At 35.2% G+C, this 22295-nt stretch overlaps 1 protein-coding gene across 2 annotated transcripts in view; it reads right to left on the minus strand.

The window, feature by feature from the left end:
* The window catches only part of LOC149080258 (trypsin-1-like), a 59480-nt gene extending 37493 nt beyond the window's left edge, over positions 1–21987 (minus strand). The window contains exon 1 of one of the 2 annotated variants that reach the window (XM_089239353.1): positions 21691–21987. In XM_089239353.1, coding sequence (XP_089095479.1) covers positions 21691–21698 — 8 coding nt within the window. In that variant the 5' untranslated portion in view covers positions 21699–21987. Of the gene's footprint in view, positions 1–11935; positions 12557–21690 lie in introns of those variants that run through there. The other variant, XM_089239352.1, reaches the window with a different exon arrangement.
* Positions 21988–22295: the final 308 nt, after the last annotated feature.

Raw genomic sequence — 22295 nt, forward strand, 5'->3', positions numbered from 1 at the left:
CGAAAAGAAATTGACAGTAAATAAACTTTTGATATTTTTGCTAATTAGGTGCCTTAATATCATGTTTATAATTCACATGAAAAGTCACAAGTAACAATGATTTTTTATATAGAATAAAAAATTGGACATTCAAATCTGTCTCAAAAATTCAAGTAAAACGCATAAAAATCCCAAAATAGGATAGGTGTTCCCAAATGGTCAATGATGTTTTCCTATCCCTGCATTACTTTATAAAAGCGTGTTCCCATTGGCAATGAGCATTCGCGATAACCATACCGAGTCCTTCTAGGCTTTTATTGCTCTCCATCATTATGAATTTCGCAGATAAAGAATGCTAGTAAGATTCTGTATCAGCTTTAGACCCGGAGTCAATGCTGGTGAGTCCAATTTCAAGAAAGTTTATATATATTGCGAGAGCTACTGTTTCGTGCATGTTGAATCAGAAAGGAAAGCATTTTCATGCTAAACTTCCTCTAGGATTTTGTAAGAAGTTCGTCAAATGGTAGCATATGATGCTTGAGTGTTTCTTGATTCTTACTCGAATCTAGTCTTCCCCCAAGAGTTTTCAAAATGACCAAACCATCCACACCAAATCCTCAAAACATCATCAGTGATTTGCCACCCTTTTACTGGCCGAAGACAGTACTTGGCTCATCCATAAAGTCATGTCAGTAAGTGTTCCAGTCATCATGGCCATCTAAATTTCACTTTTTCTTTTTGATGAATATTACTTATAGCCATTTGTCTCCAGAAGACATACGCTTTTCTAACCAAGTCCATTCTCATCTTTTGTGACGTGATTTTAGATATGGTATACAAATAATTTCTTTCTCAGTTTAATGTAGTTGTAGTCCCTTATTCATCTATGTACTGTACCTTTTGAAATATTTAGCCACAGATTATTTTTCACATTTTTAACTTTGCCCACAACGATCTCTTTTGAGTTGACACCATTCTCTGGACCAGTCTGTTTATACGAATACACGTTCATGTAGTAGCCTTCCAAACATCGGTTTTTCATCAAAAACGTTCTCTTTGGTAAGAACTTGATACATACCAGTTTATTTGATCAGTCAAGAATATTGAAAATTTGTCCATCCAAAGACTTGCGTTCCAATTTGCACTCGAAGATTCTATAAATCGTTCCTTCGTGAATTGCGATGACTTCAGCATTTTGATTCACTAGCAAAAACTTTCCCTCTGCTTTTTTTCATTCCGCTCTAAAACACGTCAATTCAGCTAACGCAACACATCTTGAAGCAAAAAAAGCTTTCGTGGCCATCGTGTAAATTAGAATTTAGCTTAAAAGTTTTCGGGTTTTTTGATTTCTTGTTTTAAGATTTCTTGAAAATGTTCGCCACTCGTGCGAACGAAACGTCGAAAGATGAAAACTGTACTTCACGTCGGCCAAAAAACCCGAAAACTTTTAAGCTAAATTCTAAGCAACACATCTTCTTTAAAATTTGCATAAAGTGCTTAAACATTTGAGACGGTGATTATCCCCAAAAATAAAAATATATTTTATTTTAACTAAACCATCAGTGTTGCATGCAATGAAATATACTTATTTTAATGGATTTAGATTGCACCTTAATTATGTACTTATGAATATTATTTTGAATTTGTGTTTTTGATTTTATAGACACTTCCATCTTGTGCTTAAAATTTTGAGGTGGATTATATCGTCAGATACACATTGCAAAGGCAAATCCAATGATATCACTTAGGTTTTAATATCTTTTCCCTTCTGGGCACCAGGACGGCTGCCCTGATTCGTGGGCTCATATTTGATTATACAGAATTAACATTTAAGAATTTTAGGCATGGCCCCTCCCCCCTAATTGTGGGGATGACCGGGCTCCAGCTTTGGGGCCCGGGACAATTACCATCATTTTTTGTTTTTTCATGGTATAAGATAATAGCCTAGGAGCACTGCTCTAGGATGAATGTGGGGGGGGGGGGGGGGGTGCTATGATTTCAGCAATCATACAGTCTAAAAAAAAAGATGGGACTAAGAATGATTGAAGAGAAGTGTGTATTTTGAAAGTAAAGGGTAATTTAAGATAATATAAGAGTTAATATCTCTTAATTACGGTCGTCGAAATAAAAATATTCTTCCTAAATGTTGAGAATGAACAACATTGAAATCACAAATCATATCATAAGTTACAAATCGTGTCATAAGTCACAAATCATACCATAAGTCACAAATCATATCATAAGTCACAAATCATACCATAAGTCACAAATCATATCATAAGTTAATAGTCTTAATCTAAAAAAAATGCATTTAAAATTTGTATTTGCGATAAAGTGCATTTGATCTGAAACTTAATGATACACAAATGGGTTTTTGACCATGGATCAATTAAGTAAGAAACGAGTATTGTTTCCGCAAAAAATCAGTTGCACTAATTTGGAACGATTTTTATTTTTTTTATCTAAGCATGCTTAAGCAATCAAAAGAGGTCAATCAGTCGGATTTGCGTATTTTTCATTTGTGGACTGGCCGAAATAGATTTCTTGTCTTTGTTCGAGATCTGCAAATTCTGCTCTCAAAACTTGGTTTTGATGGTTTACTTATTCATTTACATTTTTTTTTCAATACGAAGGCTAAAGCATACGTTCTGAGTGTATTAAGCCACAGTCGTTATACTGCCGTAACAGAATCGACGTCAGTGATCAGGAAATAATATTGTACAACTTGCTTATGATTGCTCACGCGTAGAAATTATCAATTCGTCGTGACTCCAATTTTATTCAAATCAAGAAAAAAAGCTAGAACAAAACTGCGATTTTCTTTCTTTTTTTAATAAACGTGGAAAAAACAAATAGAGTAAAGTAGTTCGCGTAAAATATGTTTACTCTAAATGTAGCTTGCATCGAAAATTATTTCTCATGCATATATCCGGGCGAAGATAACAAAGTGATGTATACGTGAGGGAGTTAAAGTCAGGGTGGAATAAAAGTCACATTTACAACAATTCTGACTCAAGTCCAGAAATGCAATCTAGAGGGTCTGAACTGTTGAAAAAAAATGAACAAAGTCTCAGCCTCAATAGTTCACCTCTAGATTGTGAAATTACAGACTTTTTAACATGGAAACCTATGATAACAATTCCAGCAAAACCTTTCTTTCAAAATGAGGATTAACCAATTTTACACCATCCTGACTTTGACCCCCACCCCATGTGTAAAAAATATTCCGTAAGGGGTCATTCAAGTATTACGTCATCATCGATGGGGGGGAGGGGGTTTCCCATTTGCTGACTTTTGATGACAAAGGGGGAGGGGGGTTTGGATAATGGTTACGTCATCGACCACCCTTTATGAAAATATGAGTTAGGATTCAGAGGGGCAGAGCTGATGACGAAATTTTGCTGACAAGAGGGGCGAGGGGGTCAACGTTTTGCTGACTTTTGCTGACAAGGGGAGGGGTGGGGGTGAAAAATGGCTAAAAAATTTGCTTACGTAATACTTGAACGGCCCCTAACCACCTGATATTCGAGTGAGTTCTTTCTTTGTCGCAACGATTAAAAAAAATAGTCTTTGCTTATTTAAATCGCAATAAGTTTTCCTGATAAATAAGCTATAACTATTATATGGTAATAAATTATTTTTGAAACTTAATTATTAAGCAAAACTATGTTAACGTTTTAACATAAACACATATTATCTTATAATCTTCTGTGGAAAAAAAGTTCATCGTCATCACAAGTGGTAAGCCTGGTTGAAAAATAATTAAACTGTGATAATCAGCTCACATATCAATCATAAAACTTGATACATGCTTTATTTTGATATGCATACGATAAAATCAGAGCATTTCAGAACGTTTTTTGGAACGTATTCATTCAAAGCGATGAAAATACCGTTTTTTCGTCGCTCCGTCAGATGGAATTCTTTTCAACGAAAAGGTCAACGTTAAAATGGTTTTCATTTTGGCGTTTCTACGTGGGAATACCACCTGACTGTCGCCCCTTAAGCTACAAGACCTGTTTCCGTGTCCTCGAGCTGTTATATATGTGAAGAGCCATATAAAACTCCACGTAATAATGCCGTTTTTAGCAGGCAGTTTTTATTTATATGTTGAAATCAAAAAAGAAATTCGAAAAGCTTCCCAATTCGATGTCAAAATTTCAAATCAAATGCTAAACGCTGTATAACATTGCTAAGAATAATTCTACAGAAAATTCTTTTTTTTCAACAATTTTCTTTTCAAAAATACTGTTAAATAGTTATTAAAAGTTATTGAAAATACTGTTTTAAAATTTAATTTGAGGCAACTATCGTTGTATTATGTGCAGTTTCAGATTTCAGATGTCCTCTTACTTTCATTCATTTATGCAAGCATACACTGACAGTGGCGAATGAGCTATGGCGTGACATTGTCCTCTAGAGAGCTGGACTAGTATAAAAATGAAAAGCTTAGTTTCTGAGACAGTAATATAGGTGATTATTGTTTGTGAAGATACAGTATGGGGAAAACTATTAGAGCTACGGAGCAAAACTAAAGCATTTGTGAAATCTTCGAGAGCAGAAGCATTTAAAAACTGGACGTGGACTGTCAGACAAAAAACTGAGTCTCATCGTGTAACTTGTGGTTGCATCGACTGGTGAATGCTTGCGCGGAACGGTGAGTCTTCAGACTAGTAAAAGACAGTAAAATGGTAGTAATGAAGCAAATTGCAACACAAAGACCTATCAACATTTCGTAGAGTCTATGCCAAGAAGAATCAACTCTGTATTATAAGCACAATCTGGCTCAACGAAAGATTGACGAGATGATCATAATAGAGCGGTCACTCAGTATGTATATTTCTCGTACACAGGTTAATGATGCTTTAATAATATGTTTGTTGATTTCGTTCATTTTGTATCTCCACTGTTACTTTAATATACTTGGGTAAATCCAAACCTACAGATTTTAAAACTAAATCCGAACAGAAATACTGCATCTTAAAACACAAAGCTGCCCCTACTCGAATCTACACCATCATAGCATTAACCCAGGGCCGTAGCGAAAAATGGGGGGTTACGGCTTTGCACTAGTTACATGAGCGCTAGTAAGATTTTGTTCTGTGTAAGTGAAAGTGTCCAGCTAAAATCTAATGTATATGTGTTACGGCCAAAGTGCGAAAATGGCCAGTTGACACGGTCAATGTTTGAAGTTCTGTGGAATTTCTGGAGAAAAGTGGCTGGAGATCCTTATAATACCGATATCAATCCATTAAGATATCGATATTGATGATTCATTAAGATAACGATTCCTTTGATCATTAGGGTTACCATAGCTAACAATAATTATAAATGACTATAATTATCACAAGAAAATATGTCTATTTTAGGTGGTGGTCCCAAATCATGCCTTTTCTTTGGCTAAGGATCTCCAACCACTTCACGAACAGGCTAGTCAAGGCCCGAAATTTGGACATTGGCCGGGTCAACTGGCCGGTGAGTTCGCAAACTGACTGGTTTCAGGCTTATACATATATATATATATATATATAAATTGACATAATCATTATACCGCTCTCCTCCAGCCTTTGAAGTCTATCTCCTCATATGGGTCAGAGTAGCTTTTGATCATTTTTTGTCGCACCACGGTCATTTTCTGCACACGAGGGCTAATTCGACCGGGAGCTACAATTTATTGCCGATTCCGAACGGCAGCCTGTTTTTATACTCATTGATAGGTTGGTGCGCTAATTCTTCGATGGGGGACTCCCTGCGGTAGCAATTTTCTTCTGTGGTCATGTCACCGTTTCTGTTGTACCCCTGTGTCAGGAAAGTTTCTGACAGGGGCGAACCGGGTATCGAACTCTCGACATCTCTAAACATCCTTTGGTACTTTAGGCGAGTATCTTAGCGACCTGGGCTACCTCGGCCAGGGTAGCTTTTCATTTCGAAAATGCTGGATGCGAACTTTGGTAGGCATTTCTACTTACAAGAGAGTTCCGAATTGTGCTCATAATTTTATCTGAAGACATTTTTTTTGTTCATATTTCGAATTATTGCTATTCTCCTCTGCCAATCTGTTAAAGTAGACAGCCTATTCGTACCTTCATACTTAAAATAACATTCGCTGTTCAAGAAATTGCTTACCAGTGTCTTAGACACATTCATATGCTATGCAATTTCTCGAGAAATTTATCTACACTTTTTTAAAGCGAGTTTTGTGCCCTGCCAAGCCTCTGAACCAACCAATGCTTTCATCCAGAGCCGCCCATAAGGGTGTTCACCGGGTAACCCCCCCCCCCCCCCGGGCCTCACGGTTTGGGGGAACCACACTTATCGGAATAGAAATGAAAAAGTATACATACATGTATATCACATATTCTCAATTCTGGAATTTTTTTACTCTCGTTAAATCTGAATTTTCATCAATTCTAAGATATTTTCTTTCATTAATTATGGATTTTCATCGTCTGGAATTATTTCTCTCATTAACTCTGAATATTGACCAATTCTGGTTTTTTCTCATTAATTCCTAATTTTCATCAATTCTGGGATTTTTTTCTTTGATTGATTCTGAATTATCATTGGTAAATAGGTATTTTTCAGCATTCCTTTATATTTTGTGGTAATGCATGACTCTTTAATGTTGATTCCTAGACCCCCACAAAAGATATAAAATCGGGGCTAAGGAGGCCCGAAATTATTTTCGCAGTGGGCCCCGCGTCTGCAAAGGGTGACCCTGCTCTCATCGAACAGAGAAGACATTGAATGATAGTCTCATCGCACGTTTCCAGCCTCACCAGTTGTTTATAGGTCTTTATCAGTGTGATTGTTTACAACTTGTAGGATAGGAGTATTTGGTAATCTATAAAAGTGTCTCGCCCTGCCCATTCATTCAAAGGTAAGTAAAAACTACTTGTTTTGCTTTGATACAGCATATAGTCCTCTCTCAGAATCTTTTTCTGAATCTCTTTTTTTAATTTTATGTTGCATTTAGATTTAATAATATTATTAGGCAATGTTTCACCAGGAAGATTGTTAAAAATGGGGAAATTTTACCAACTTAGAATTTCGTCATTTTCTCAAATTCTTGCATACTTTTTTGTCAAATCGTGTTTGCTTTATAGGTCGTTGAGATATCAAGATGCATTCGTACCAAGTTGGGAGGTCGCAGGTATAACAATTATGATGATGTTACGCTGCAGCCAGATTCTACAAAAGAGAAGAAGGCTTTTAATTGGTCCTTCTTCATCAACTGCGATCGCCAACTTGATGAAGAAGGACCAATTCGTTCCTAGTGCCTCTACATCGAATCAGATTGGGGGGGACTTGTAAAAGTAAGAACAATCAAAGGAACAACCATCACAGTAGTGATGAATCTAATTAAGCGTTTCCTTTACACGGCACATCTGAATCAGAACCCAAGCAAGATGAAGAACCTACTGAGGAGCTTGAACAGGCATTAGTCGCTCCTGCTGTTTTCGCTTCTTCCTTGGGAACAGGGCCGCAACTAGGGGGAGCAAGCGAGTCTGGTGCCCCAGGCGCTAGACCAGAAGGGGCGCCGAATTCCCTCTTTAACTGCTTCTTCGACATGACAATGGGCGCCGAATTCCCTCTTTAACTTCTTCTTCGATATGGCAAGGGGCGCCGAATTCCTTCTTTAACTACTTCTTCGACATGGAAAGGGCGTCAAAATGCCGGTTTGCCCGGGTGACAAATTATCTAGTAGCGGCCCTGCTTGTGAAAATACTGTAGACATGATTAAACCATAAACTAACATGATGATATGATGAATGTCAACGTGGTTCAGGTCATTGATAGTACTATTCTGAAACAACTATAGTTTGGAATGTTTGTTGCAATATGTAAGTTTTTGGCGAAAAAAGTGTCAAGCCTTTTGTTGGTAAACTCACTCACTTCTATGGAGACGAGGAGTTCTAGTTGCCATATCTTCGTATGGCTGACAGAGGGAAAAATTTTTACTTCAACGTATATATATACCTGATGAAACCTAACTCAATGTACAAGACATCGTGTACATAAATGACCTTCCTTACAATGAAAACCATGGCAAATTCGCCTTTTCTGATGAAAACGTCAGAATTTTCTTTCGACTCTGAAGTTGTTGAATTTTAAACCTTCTGATTTTAATGTTTTTAATATTTATGAGTGTATCTTTATTCACAATAAAGAGTTAATACTAATGTGCGATGTGTTTACGTAGTTTAAAAAAATATTTTTTCTGGTGTTTTTTGGTGATTTCTACTGGTTTTAACACAGCTGGGGTAACTTTGCCAACTCCGTTTTTTATTTTTTAACTTATAAATGTTTACTCAAGTTGCCCTGTTTCTACAAATTGTGAAACTAGAAATCAAGACTATTGGTTTATGATGGTTTTGAAGCATATATTATCGGTTGACAAAGCAGTTTAAAGAAAAAAAAATGTGGCAATGGTATATTAGATCAGTCAGCCCCATCATTGACACCAGGAGTTATTGCTCCCTATCCTCCCTCCTCCTCCTCTCTTTTTAACCGCCCGTGACTACATCAACTATTTACACCATACTTCGCAATGTATTTAGTTATTCATGATAAAAACTTGAGCAAACTCTAGCCAATGTGTAGTATAAGCATCCTATTGCTGGAAACAAGAAAAACAGTTGAACACGCACGAATAAACTACAAATCAATTGACGTGTATATCTATATAGGTTAAAAGAGAGAGTAACAATGAACCATTCCATTGAATTTCTTGCCGATTGTTATTTTTAACTTACGTACACGCAGCTGCGCGTGTTGTGAAACATAAGTAACAAAAAATAGAGCTAATGAGATAATGCGATGGGATAGGTTATGTTTAAAAACAAGAGACGTGACACATAGATAAATATATATATTTATTTAATTACAATGAGTGTATAGAGTATATGCTCTTGATAATTCCATAATAGTGAAATACACAAAACACTGCAGGAAGAAAAATACCATAGTTTTCTGGGTGTAAGTGATGTTTCCAAACTGTCATCAATTCTATATCGATATCGATAATCTCAATGACCCCGAAAGAACATATAATGGCTAAATATTAATAAATTAAACTAAGTGAGGCTGGTGGGGGGGGGGGGGGTGATCTGGTTTGCGCCTCAGGGTGCAGTCATATCGCCTCCATTTTTATGCAAAATTAATTTTCCTGTGACTAAAACTAAATGAATTGCCCAATGCAGCTTGTTAATATCCTTCGGGAAGATATTTTCAAAAGGAAAATACGTTTGTAGGTCAGTATAAGCTTCATTGCTTCTATATTCATTTACTCCGTGTTAACGTTGGCTGTGTGACGCGTTACTCAAGCGGGTCAAGTTACGCTCCAGCATTAGGGTTGGGTATCTAGAGTAAAAATCTTCTTGTATGCCTCTTCCTTATTTTATTTGTTCCTACCAAACGAGTTCTGTGTGAATAATAAGTTATGTGATATTTATTTTCTTTAAATTTTTCTTCTTCGTGCAACTTATAGTATCTTGTTACGAGTTTATCACTCTGAATAAACTTAATCAGCAGCAATGTGTATAAAATTTGTAGTACATGTTATATTGAAATACAGTAATACCCCCGAAGTTGCGTGATAGGTGGGACCGACAATAACCGCGTAAGTCGAATTTGCCAAGTCGGTGTATGATTTTGCTTGCAAATACATATAAATATTAGTTAATTGGGACCAAAATTTAGGAAAAACACATATTTTTCTTTCTTACTATGGGTGTACAGTACCATTATGGTATATTGATGACTTAATTAAAATTTACTTGACTTGTGACTACAATCCGATCCTTAAGAAAGGCTGTTTTCCTAAAAATCTGTGCAAATGGCTAAAATCTAAGGCAATATCATCTTATGATTTTTGGAGAAATTTTACTCGATTTCCTCGATTTAATGATTCCCCCCGTATTCTATAATATTCAGATAATTTTCAAAGCAGAATCCGAAAATAAAATAAAAACATTTAATTTTGACAATTTCACGTATTTACTCCAATTTAGAAACCAGGTTTCATTCGTGCGTTTTTCACATTTTACGACATTTTTATTGACCTTTTTCAACGTCGAAAAAAGGATTCCACTGTTTAAGCGGGATCCACTGCATATTTCATAGAGCAGTGGTTCTGAACCGGTGCTCCGTGTGCACTTCCCAGGGGCTCCGGAGCCACTCTCAGAAAATAAAATAAATCAGTAAATTTGATAAATAAAAAAACGAGGCCTAAAGAGTTTCGTGACGTATAAATTGAAAACTAAAAAGAGCTCCTTGAATCAAACAGGGCTCCGCCATCGAAATTATACGCTGAAAGGGGCTCCGCGATGCAGAAAAGTTTGAGAACCGCTGCCATAAAGCATAGAGTAACAAATGATTCCATTTAACTATGTGATAAATGTTGAACAAAGTTCAATGACGATCCCTCAAATCTTATCTTATAAATTATCAATAAATTGATGAATATATATATATATATATATATATTTCATTTAAAAAATATTATTTCATAATTTTTGATTGCCTTTGGGGTGTACGAGCCCCTCTCTCTCTCTTATGCCTCTGCTATCCATTCAGAGAGGTAAAATGTTCTTGTCTACAAAAGTATTTCATTACGAACTCAAATAAGAAACTTGCAGCGGCTCTCGAGAGGTTTTTATTACCTGTATATACTTGTATATAAACACGTCGTTCCTCTTTAGAACCTATTTTTAGCATTTTCGGATACGTTGAAACATCTTGCAAACAACAAACTTTTTTTTCATATGCTATACGTATAATTAACTCAATCCTTTATTTCTCGTCGTTGTTTTTTTACGATGGCAATTATTTATGTATGAAATCGCAGAAACCAAGCAGATGGACTCATTAAAATTCAATGTTGTGCCATAACAACACACTTGATAAGTCGATCAAAAAGGAAAAAGCGGTTGTGCCACCTGGCAGTTCAGTGGTTAGAGCTATCCCCTGACTGTGTAGGCCTGGGTTCGAATCGCTGTTCGGGCATGGATGTCTACTAACACTAACAAATTCCCTGGACTGATCTCTTGGGAAATACGCGAGGACCACGTTATTTTTAAAAAAGAATTAAGAGCACAGATTCTATTTGACCTGAAAAAGCTAAAAAACGTCAACAAAATCAACCTGAATTTGATGTGAAATATAAGTTCGTTGTTTCTATTTCAGTAAACTGAAAAATATTGAAATTCTTTCCATGATTCTGTGTATCTTATCTAAAAGTAGTTTTGGAAGGACAACAAGGCGAAAAAACCCTTTTCTTTCCAAGTTTCACTTTCAATTGAATTTCATCGACATCAAAATCCTTGCATCCTACAGTTGATAGCTGATTTTTGGAAATTACCAATATCCAGGTGTTAGTTTTCAACCTCACAGATTCAACGTCACTCGAGTCTGACAAATAAACTTCTCCAATTATTACTTTGCTACAGACAGCTCTTTATAGATACGATTGAGTGGAAAATGATTTCTTGACTAAAGTGTTGAGTTCTTAACGAAAGCCTTAACATGGTCCTTTCAAGTTTTATTTAACATCGTTAAAAAATTATGGAATCTTTCTATACAACGCATTCATAGTTACTTTTAAAAATAATGTTTACAAAGCGGATATAGTAATAAATAACATATCATAAATGCATGACTCCACTTCTCTGCTATTTTATATCACAGAACTAGTCAGGCAAACTGAACTCGGATCACAAGAAACTTTTCAAATATGTTTTTGAGTAAAGCGAACCGGATTTTCTCATCTTTAAAAAAATATCAACGGAAGTGTGTGATATACCTTAAACATATAGACTTTAATAGCATTTATTATGTGAGTGAGTTTGAAAAAAATAAAAATTCTTGTCTAGTTTTTCTGTCAAGTTTTTACATGATATGATAATTTTTTAACATTGCTTCTTAAAAGTATCTACAAATTCAAATGTAAACTTACCGGAGGGAAAATATCTGCATACTTTGTGAAAGCACATCGGTAAATTCAGCTAATTTTTTTTCTTTTTTTCTTTTTTTTGGCAGACAGTGTCACTAAATCACGTTTTCGTGACGGAAAACTAGTCCGATACAGATTTATCACAACAAATCTATCTCCAGGAGAAATATAATTTATGCATCCACTCAGTATCACTTATTTCTTTGGATAGTATCACCCCATCAACTTAAAAAGATTAAATAGCCCGATTCCTTCAAGATCGAGTAACTTATCCAACCACACTTATAAATTGTGTCTGGTATAATCCATTCGATGACCATAATAAAAGTGAAAAAAAAGATGCATCAAGCTTCACGTGTGAAGTTCAATCCATGAAAGCGAAAGCGTATACTCACGACACGCAAAATATCGAGCATTACTCTAGCCATTCGATCCACCTATTATTTTATTCGAAAACCATTGCCTATATAAAGTAGGAGAGTGAAAGAACGGAGTGGTCTCAGCCGTTATTTGGCCGGACTGTGGTTCACTTATGACTCATGGAGGCCATCGAATTTCACTGCTTTCCATCCGGGAAAAGCCCGAACGAGAAGTAGGTTATCGGGCAAAGAAAGAGAGAGAGGAAAAAACCGCTGTTGGAGTATCTTCGAACTGTTAAATAATCGACCTTGTCAACTCCAAGCCAAAAATAAATGTCACACCCCCTTTTGCTTTCCCCTTCGCAAGATTGGCCTCTTTTCTGATGTAACAGTTTCCCCATTTCAATAAAGGTCTGTGAACTCTTTTTATTTCTTATTTCTTCAGTAGGTGCTTTGCTTGGTCGTACCATTGTTTTGCACGTGGCCTCTCTTTCCGATCCATAAACCAGATTACCGCAAAATAGAAAACACGATGGCTAATAACTGGATTACTTTCAAGATGGGTGAGAGTTGCTTGTCCTTTTACATTTTTACAACACATTCTATGAACTGAGTTCGAATTATGTTACACATTTAGATCCACTAGGAATGCATCTATATTTCTAAGTTTGATTTCAGGTCATGTTCGGGAAGAAAACGACAGGATATACAAAAAATTAGAAATAAATATAACTTGCTTTTTTGAATTCATAAGAAGAAATATTGTTGCATTAATAAAAGATAAATTGAATCGTCAGTTTTAAGAGGGGAATAAAGACCAAAAATGGCAAAATTACTTTTTGTTTGAAAAAAACAAAAACCAGTCCCTAGAGGCAGATATAGGACCTTGAAAAAGCGTAACGTTTAGGAAATTAATGTACCACTCATACAGTTTTTTTAATTTCTCAAAAACTTGATATTAAGACTTATTCCCTTCCTTAAAACTGACGATTCAATTAACATTTTTTGAAACAGGAATGCTTTCTTTGGCGTTGTTCGCATGCGAAGTGTGAAATTTTGAAGGCTATAATTTCTTGACCATGCTCAAAGCCTGATTTACGGAAGCAATTCATGATCATCCGTTACGAAATTGTTTCACAAATTTTGCTTATTATTCTTATGCCATCAAGAGGAGAGAAGTGCACTTTCATTAACATATTACAAAATTTGAACATTCTGATACTTTCCATACTCTTAATAATGATAAAAAGATTCAGATTTTGAAAGTTACACATTGATCTATAGGTTGAAAAGCATAATCGATATTAAGTGGTACACAGTCTCGATGTGTGCACTCCAGCTGAACAATGTTAAAATATTCTTTAAATTATCAACAACAACAAAAAAATTAAAGAAAAACAGAACTTTCAAACTTTTACTAGTTTTAAAGTTTTGTTTAGCATTTTGATAGATAAAAGGAAAGTCTGGCTTCTTGTAGAATTTTTCGAACTAAATTTGCTCACACAAAAATCATGATTTTTTTCCTACAACTTCGAATTATCCAAAAAATTCAAAAAAGTTCGAATTAAACAAGAAATTTTAACATTAAATTAGATAGAAAAATCAAGGAGAGTTCGTAAAAGTTCGAATCTCCAAAATTCGAATTTGTAAGTAAGTATTTTATTGATACGAACCGTGGTGGCAATCAAAAATTCGAATTAACCAAGTTCTACTGTATTATTCACTACCTCACTCTATTCGCCGGCATTCCGCATTTTCTACAACCATCAGCAAAGGAGGCTAACTTGTCATGGAATAGGGAACCATCGAATTCAATGGAACGATTTCTATTTGTTTTTTTGTGAGGTTGGCCGAAGTCCAAAGACTATTGAAACATTTTCGGAATCTCTCTACTTCCAATCAGGAACACAATAGAGGATCATCGTTAGTTGTTCCAAGAAGGTCAATGCTCCATATTCCTACATCTGCATCCACAAGTGCAAAATTTACTTTTCATAAAAGACGTGAGTTGGAATGGTCAGCTATGAGCCCAAACCTAAATCTAATAGGAAACCCTTGGAGGTCAATTATCACTTCACACATATTCTCCCCCATGAAATACATTTAAGCAGACTTGCAGTATCACTGTATTTCTCGCCAAATTTTATTATTATAAGCATTATTTGGCAACTTCGCTGACATTCGGCAACATGCTTGACTAAAATCAGTGATGGCCCGTATTATCTCAATTTCCCGTATTTTTTTCGATCAAGTATGGTCTTGTAACGATACCTCGGTCATAACGACAAAATTTCGCAGAATTTTTGATGTTGTTACAACCGAGTTTGACTGTACGTGAACTGCCTTCAAACTAGAAATGGATTACCTTTTGGGTTTGATAATACGTTTAAATAATCGACGTTTGGGTGTACTCGAAATTCCAAAACGAACACGGCTATACGCGTTTCGGAACTATATGAAGTTCCTTCATCAGTAGCAGAAACAAAGAAGAAAGAAAATATTGAAAAAACAGCGTCTACAACAGCAACTCCCGCTATAAGGAGTTTTTTCAATATTTTTTTATACTTATACCTTTTTTTGTTATCTTTTTTTTCTTTACTTCTATGTTGCCTTATTTTATCTAACAAGCATCTCAAAAATCAGGTGATTCATGCTTATTTAAAACTGAATTGTATTTAGAGCAGAAACAGTTCCGTTGATTATAAACTTTGCGTAAAATGCCTAGCGAGAGAAAACTAGGGTTACCATCTGTAACGTGGAATGACTGGCGTGCTGAGCATCAATATGAAAAATTATCTCAATTAGTAGCATAACTTAAAATCCCTTCAGCTAATAAAAGCTATTTTAATTGGGTTTTTTTTTTTTGCATCTTTCAATTCACTAGATACTTTATTCAACAGCTGTTTAATAATTAGATTTAAATGTGACGTTGAATACAATAGCTTGAAACAAGCGAAAAAGTTGACAGACAACATCTTATGCACGTAGTGTGAGGATGCATTGACCGATTTCTGTGCGTAATCCGTATCTCAGATCTGTGATTATTAAAAATTACACCGAACAATCCTTATCTGATAGAAGATTTATTTTTATTATTTTAATTCAAGTCAGTCTTTATTCAACATGTATTTTCTTCCTCATTAACCAAATTGGACCCGATAAGCTTAGCTGTGCGGATGTAGGTGAAAGAAATGCACTGTTATTTAAGGGAATTCATTATTGATGACCGATGTCCTTATTTTATGCCCATGATTGTACATAAAAGAACCTAAGCTGTTTTACTAAAGTGTTTTTAATTTTGATATGTACTTGGCAAACGAGGTCATTTTCTCATTTGGAATGACTGCGATGTGAATAAAGATAGAGAATTGAACTGATGAATGATGTTTATTCAATTTTTCTTTTTCTTTTTTTCAAGAGCGTTTTTAATTGCAAAGTTTAACGAGTCGTTTGTTAGCAGACTGTAATCAAAAGTACATAAAAAAGATCGTTTGGTTTAATTTAAATTTTACATCTCCAAAATATATAGTGTTTTAGAAAATTTCAAAAAAATGAAAAGGATAAAAAGCGCTAAAAATATACTAGCGTAGAAATGAAAAACTTCACAAGTCCTTATTACAGCATTTATTTTTATAAAGTATAGATATCGCACATATTTCAGTAAAGTTCTTCTATATGAGCTTCACCTTAGTCTATGTTACCGTATTCGCGAGATTTTTCACTATTCCAGTTTTTTTTTTGGCCTTTGTGAACTGCAAACAATGTCATATCTATAAATTAGTTCAAGTTTGGTGATGATAATATTCAGGATCCATCATCTACTTAGAAACAAGTCGTGCTTGAGGCTTTTTGTAGGAGTTGAAACCTTCACGGACATTGGTGAAAGTAGCAGAATATACAAACGACTTGCAAGATCCTTTTCCACCTTTAGTGTCTAGTTAAGCTGGAGTAGCACCCATTTTCAGAAGAACACTCCAATAATTAGACACGGATGGAATGCAAAATGGGTCTTTCACACAGTATTCTCGCTGACACAGCTTTCGTTGCTTTCGGGCATCGTAACGGATTATCCAAGCTCTCCTTAAAAGCTGAAATCATCCGGTGTAACAACTGGTGCATGTTGTAAACTCATTAGATTGAATAAGAGCAATTTGTAAACAAAAAAAATCGTCTCTCCTTCATGAACACCAGCACCCCCCTGCGATTAAGGGACCTTTTTTATGATAGAAACTCACCAGCCGCTTAAGATTTTGTATAATACTTTCATTGGTTTGTCCATACGTATTATTGATTCAATGGAAAGAGTCTAGTCCCTACGAAGACCCCCCCCCCCCCATTCAGCGAGTTCATATGGTTGGTTGTTAACTACCTTTTTCCTCCGAAGACATTTGTATCAACTTTCTACACTTTAAATACTGATCCAGCGATTAATAATTTTTTGACTTGTCGTATAAAAACGGTTTTGATATAAACGACCAAAAAAATTCCTATTACATATACACAAACCTCACCTCTCACATTATTCACTTCTTTCAACAATGGTTTGAAGGTTCTATATGAATAATCACCTTAAAAATTAAAGCATTGCAAGACTTAAAAATGAACGAAAAGAATAATAATAATAAAAAAGATATTTACTGGAAATATTTCTTGCGTGAATACGTAAATATGTGACGATGGCGTAATGATGGTACCGATCTCAATGACCCCGGAGAATTAAGTTGATAATCCAGGTCAATAAAAACTCATTGCTCAAACTCAAACAGCTCAATGTCTTTGCTTTGGTCAGGTTTTTTTTTTTTTTGTTCGTAGAATAGTTTTCAAGTCCAATGATCTTTTATAAAAAAGACAGCCTATTTGCATGTTTAAGATTTGACCTGAATTTAATGTGGGCAACAGAGGAAATTCGCTTTCGTTTTGAGATCAGTGAGGTGTGTGGGTGATTAGATCATCATTATATCATGTATTTTGATACTATTTATGTAGTATTAATATCTTATTTACCTCACACTTAACACACGAATTTTCAATTTGTAATTGCGTTGAAATGAAAATGATTTATTTACTAATTGAATTATTTACTAAAAATACATGGTTTAGGATAATGACCCGTGCGATACAATTGCCAGGTAAATATCTCTAAAATAAAACAGAACTTTACTTATAGTATGAATTAAAACCACGGAATTTTTTTTTTTATAAACATACAATTCGATTGAGTGGACTGAAAAATAATACTTCATAGTTGAAAGAACGTTATGGAAAGTTAAACAAAAGTGTACCGAGCTAATAGTTAACTAATTTCTTTGAACTGCTACATTTGCTGTTTCATAGTCAAAGCTTTGAGCTAATGCTACCTAAATATACTTCTGAAAATGAATGAAAAGCATGTTTTGCGTGTTTTTAAAAATTTTGAAATCAAATGCTGCATTTTCTATGTTAATATTAATACATGACCACAACACAAAATAATGGATCGAATTCTTCTCGTTCTAGCAGACAGTTAAGAAGAATTTGAAAAAAAAATCTGAAATCCCCAGGATGTGTGCGGCTACTTTATTGATTCGAATAGCTTTTTTTATCCCAGTTAGCAGCTTTTTGTACGATAATTATGTGTTTGGACTAAAACCGACATAAAATTGAGTTGAAATACAGTAATACCCCGAATTACGTGATTTTCTGTGAAAAATGCAGTCCCTGAATTCAAGCACAATTCTAAATAGAATCTGGATTATTCCTGCGATGGAAACAGTACTTAAAGTAGATTACAATACAAAAGTTTTGAAAATTTTTCAAGTAAAAAATTTTCTTATCTGGAAACGGAGTACTAAGGTTTGGATATCAGTTTTCAATTTAAGTACAGGTTTGATCACGACTTCATGCCTAAAGTTGAACGTGCGGAAAAATTCCATTGCAAGTGATTACACAATGAACAATTTTCTACAATGTACCTGGTCACCCTTCTGCCATTTTTAATTGATTTCGACGCACGAGTAGAAGCCGTTTTCTTGCCTCCAAACACAACTTTATTTCCACCGATGGATAAAAGAAGAAGAGGTGTAATCAAAACATTCAAAGCGCCCTACTCATGGCATTCATTGCACAGATTTTGTTGTGTCAGGGGAGGTCCCCAATTAAATAATATTTAATGTATTTGCATGAAAAATCGTACCTCGACTTGGGCGCTTAATGTCGGTCTCACCAATCGCTCAAATTTAAGGGTATTATTTTATACATGAAATTGTAAGTGAATATAGATGAAGATATACAGGAGATGGAAATGAAATATACAGGAGATGGAAATGAAATATACAGGAGATGGAAATGAAATATACATGAAATTGAATTGAATTGACATGGAATTCAATTATATTAACGTGAAATTGAGTTGAGTCGATATGGAGTTGGACTGAAATAGACGGGTAATGGAATTAAAAATTGAATTGGATTTAACATGGAATAGAATTAGACTGAATTTGAATCGACAAGGAATTTAAATTAAATAGAATAGGAATGTCTAAGAAGTGAATTGAGTTCAGATATCTTGATATTGAACTAGAGCGGCGTTTCTCAACCTATGGTCCGCGAACAATTAAATGAAAATTATTCAGTTGTATACAACGAATATTAATGTCATTTAACGCAATGTGATAACATCACATAGGTTCTATAATCAATGAAGCTCATATTATGTATATTAATGGTCCATCGAATTGTTTCAGAAATTATAGTGGTCAGAAGGTAAGAAAGTTTTTTGGTTCAGAAAGGGTTCAGAAACGGTGAACAGAATACAATAAAACCTTCTCTAACGGTAATCTCCGAACAACGGCCACATATTTTGGAACAGAACGCGTCCCATACACTTAAACATTACAAGAAACCTCCACTTTCGACATAGAGTCAGGAAAAAAATACGCGTATCCGATGAGAAAAAATAATTTTTAAGCTGATTTTTAAGGGAGTTTTCCCGCTCCCCGAACTTTATGGGGGGAAATGTGTATGCTTTCTTTCCCTGGGTAGAAATGCTAGATGGGTATATTAAAGGAAGTGGAGACGAAAAAACTTGAAGAGATCATATAAGGAACAACAGAAAACCTGTTGTCAGCACTCTAATCACTAAAGGGATATGCAAGCTATCCGATTACTAGAAATCTTTTTATTTATTCGGCACTCCTTACTGCAACGGATGGTACAGTCTAAAAAATGGTGCTAGCAAATAGGAATAGAAATGTCCAGGGTATTAATTTTTTGAGAAGGATGTGTCAATCTTTTTTTTTAACAAGAATGTATGTCAACGCCTATGTCTTCAGCTATCGGATTGGACTTGGGAACGTCCTGGAAAAAAGGTATAGTTGAAGGTCCAGTGTGAACAAAGAACTATTTGGGGTTGCTGGTACACCGTCTTGGTTCTCTCACACACACACACACATATCAGTTTTTCTCGCTTGTTGTGTTCTATCTGAATTTTAGGATGTCATAAAAGTGCTGTAGAACGATTAATCAGTCATTATAATACATTATCAAATTTGTATTATCAAAATATATTCATATATTTTAAAATAATCAATTATATAACTATTGTAATCAGTTACAGAATGGATTGTCATTTCACGTGCTATATATCTTCGAAGTTTAATTCAGATATGTCATTTTTGCAAAATGTCTCTTTTCCCTGATTTCCTGAGTAACTTATGGTCATCTTATTCTTTATTTCGTGGTTTTCTGATTTTTACCAGAATATAACATTTATCCTACATAATAATATTTATCCCTTTCCCGAGGATGATGTCACTCTCCTCTATCCATACGAAGGCTTTTTGACAGCTGGCGGGCAGTTAAATTCACTCTTTTCTAAATATATCCTCGAATCAGCCAGCTGTTAAAAAAAAATCGTTTTTATCCCTTTACCGTCAGGAACGTAATATTGCGTACAAATGCCATTGGAATAAATTCAGTCCAGCCGGCTGTCTCTTCAACCTTTTTTATCCTGATCGCGAAGCCTGTTGTAACCCTATGAAACAAAGTTGTGTGTGTGTTTTCCACGTCTTTGTTCTCCTCAGCATTTGCCCCTCCTCATTCTCCACGACATTGCTCTCACCCAACATGTGTGTGTGTGTGTGTATTTGATCAATTAATCGAGGATTTTCCATGAAATAATTTATTCATAAAATGCAAAGTACTCATATGAAATAAGTTATACAATAACTTACACAGTATTTTTATATTAAAAAGTTTTCCCAAACTATATATAGTCCCGAGAGTTTTGCCAGTGTTAAAATGAACCAAGGATAATTTGGTAGACGCTATGGTAAAACAACGACATTGGATCCTATGGGCTCGCTCAAGAAGGGAGACGCTGAAAAAAAATGTTTCCTAAGAAAGCGGGGCCGTCCCCGTTACCCAAAAAAATTGTATTATTAGCATAGGGAAGGGGTGGAGGTGGAAAATCAGCCGCCCCATTCACTATTGATATCCCCCCCCCCCCACCTTCGAAGAGCCTGTATCCGCGGGGTGATACATCAAATAAGATTACACACTACCAGTGAAGAATTAAACACTTGAGTAAAAAATACGTGACCATACATTTACCGTATTCCCGGCATACCGGTAAAAAGCGAAGGAGACCAACACGCCAGGAATACTCGTATTTTGCTGCATGCCGGGAAATTTTAGTCACAGAGAGAGATTCTGAAAAATTCTTAAATATCTTTATTCTGAAAACCCACTGAATTGGCTGAATACATACTGTGATCCTTATTAAACCTCGATTTTCCCGGCATGCCTCTAAGCTCCAACATACAAAACGCTGGTTTTCCTTGAGTTTTGCGGCATGCCGGCTAATGCAGGGGAATACAGTATACGAAACCATGCCTAAAATTTTCTTGTGCGAAATACTAAATCTTTATAATATATAACAGAAAAAAACTCACTTACATTAGGTGATAAAACAATGGAAAAAGTGGTATCTTTCTCTTGTCTAATCACGATATTTTCAGTAAATATATGGTGGTGAATGAGAATGCGTGTAACCAGCATATGCGAACCCGGAAAGAGCAAGATATGAATTGGATAGGATAGGGGTTATACCCTGGGATGCGATTTCTTTTACATCTGATTTTTATAACTAAATGTATTGTTATTCATGAACGCTGCATGAAAATTCTACCTTGCCTAGTATTCAACATAAAATTCATTTTAATCCGAGGTTGAGATTGAAACTATGTGTGATTTTCAGAAAATCAGTTGAAACTGTTTGGATATGAAAAAAATACGAAGTTTCTAAATAAACTTAATCTTATATATAGTGAAATGAAGAACATAATCTTTGAACAACAAACCAAAACCTAAATTTAAAACTTTTAGATTTGATATGAATTGAATGAAAAATCAGTAACTTACGCGTGCATACTCGAGTATCCATGCTCATTCAATGGACAAAGTCCATTTTCTTCGCACCATCATTGCTAGGAAAACCAAATTTAAATTTATTTGAAATAGTTTTTCGCGGTTTCTTTTTGGAGAACTTTTATTGACTGGCTTACATTACATACTCTGTCTGTATCGGCTGTTAAGACTCTTAATATCTTATAAAACGTAATATCATGAAACGATAAAAGAAGACTTCTTCGTAAATAAACACTGACTGGCCGACCGACCGAACTACCGACCAGCTAGTAAGGTATGCAAACTGACTAGCATCAGCTTCAACTATCAAATCCGCAGAAACTAGGTTACAAGGGTCTACTGATGATGCACAGCCCCGAAGCTGCTCTCGCTTTTCCACTTGTATACAACCTTTCTTTCCTCATTTTTACGTAGTTAAGTTTTCATGAAGTTGCTCCGTCTGTTCTTTACAAAAGTATAAACCCAACCCCGAAAACCAACGAACATTTTGTCTGATATGCATTTTCTTCTTTTGCGTCATAAAAGGAGACTAACTTTCAATCAAATAAATTACGTGAGATAGGATATAGACCAATGTTTCTTCACTTTTTTTCTCCCAT

The sequence above is a fragment of the Pholcus phalangioides genome, unplaced genomic scaffold (genome assembly GCF_987345545.1).
Source record: "Pholcus phalangioides strain wild (caught in Gottingen) unplaced genomic scaffold, Ppha-v1.0 ptg000011l_1, whole genome shotgun sequence".
NCBI lineage: Eukaryota > Metazoa > Arthropoda > Arachnida > Araneae > Pholcidae > Pholcus > Pholcus phalangioides.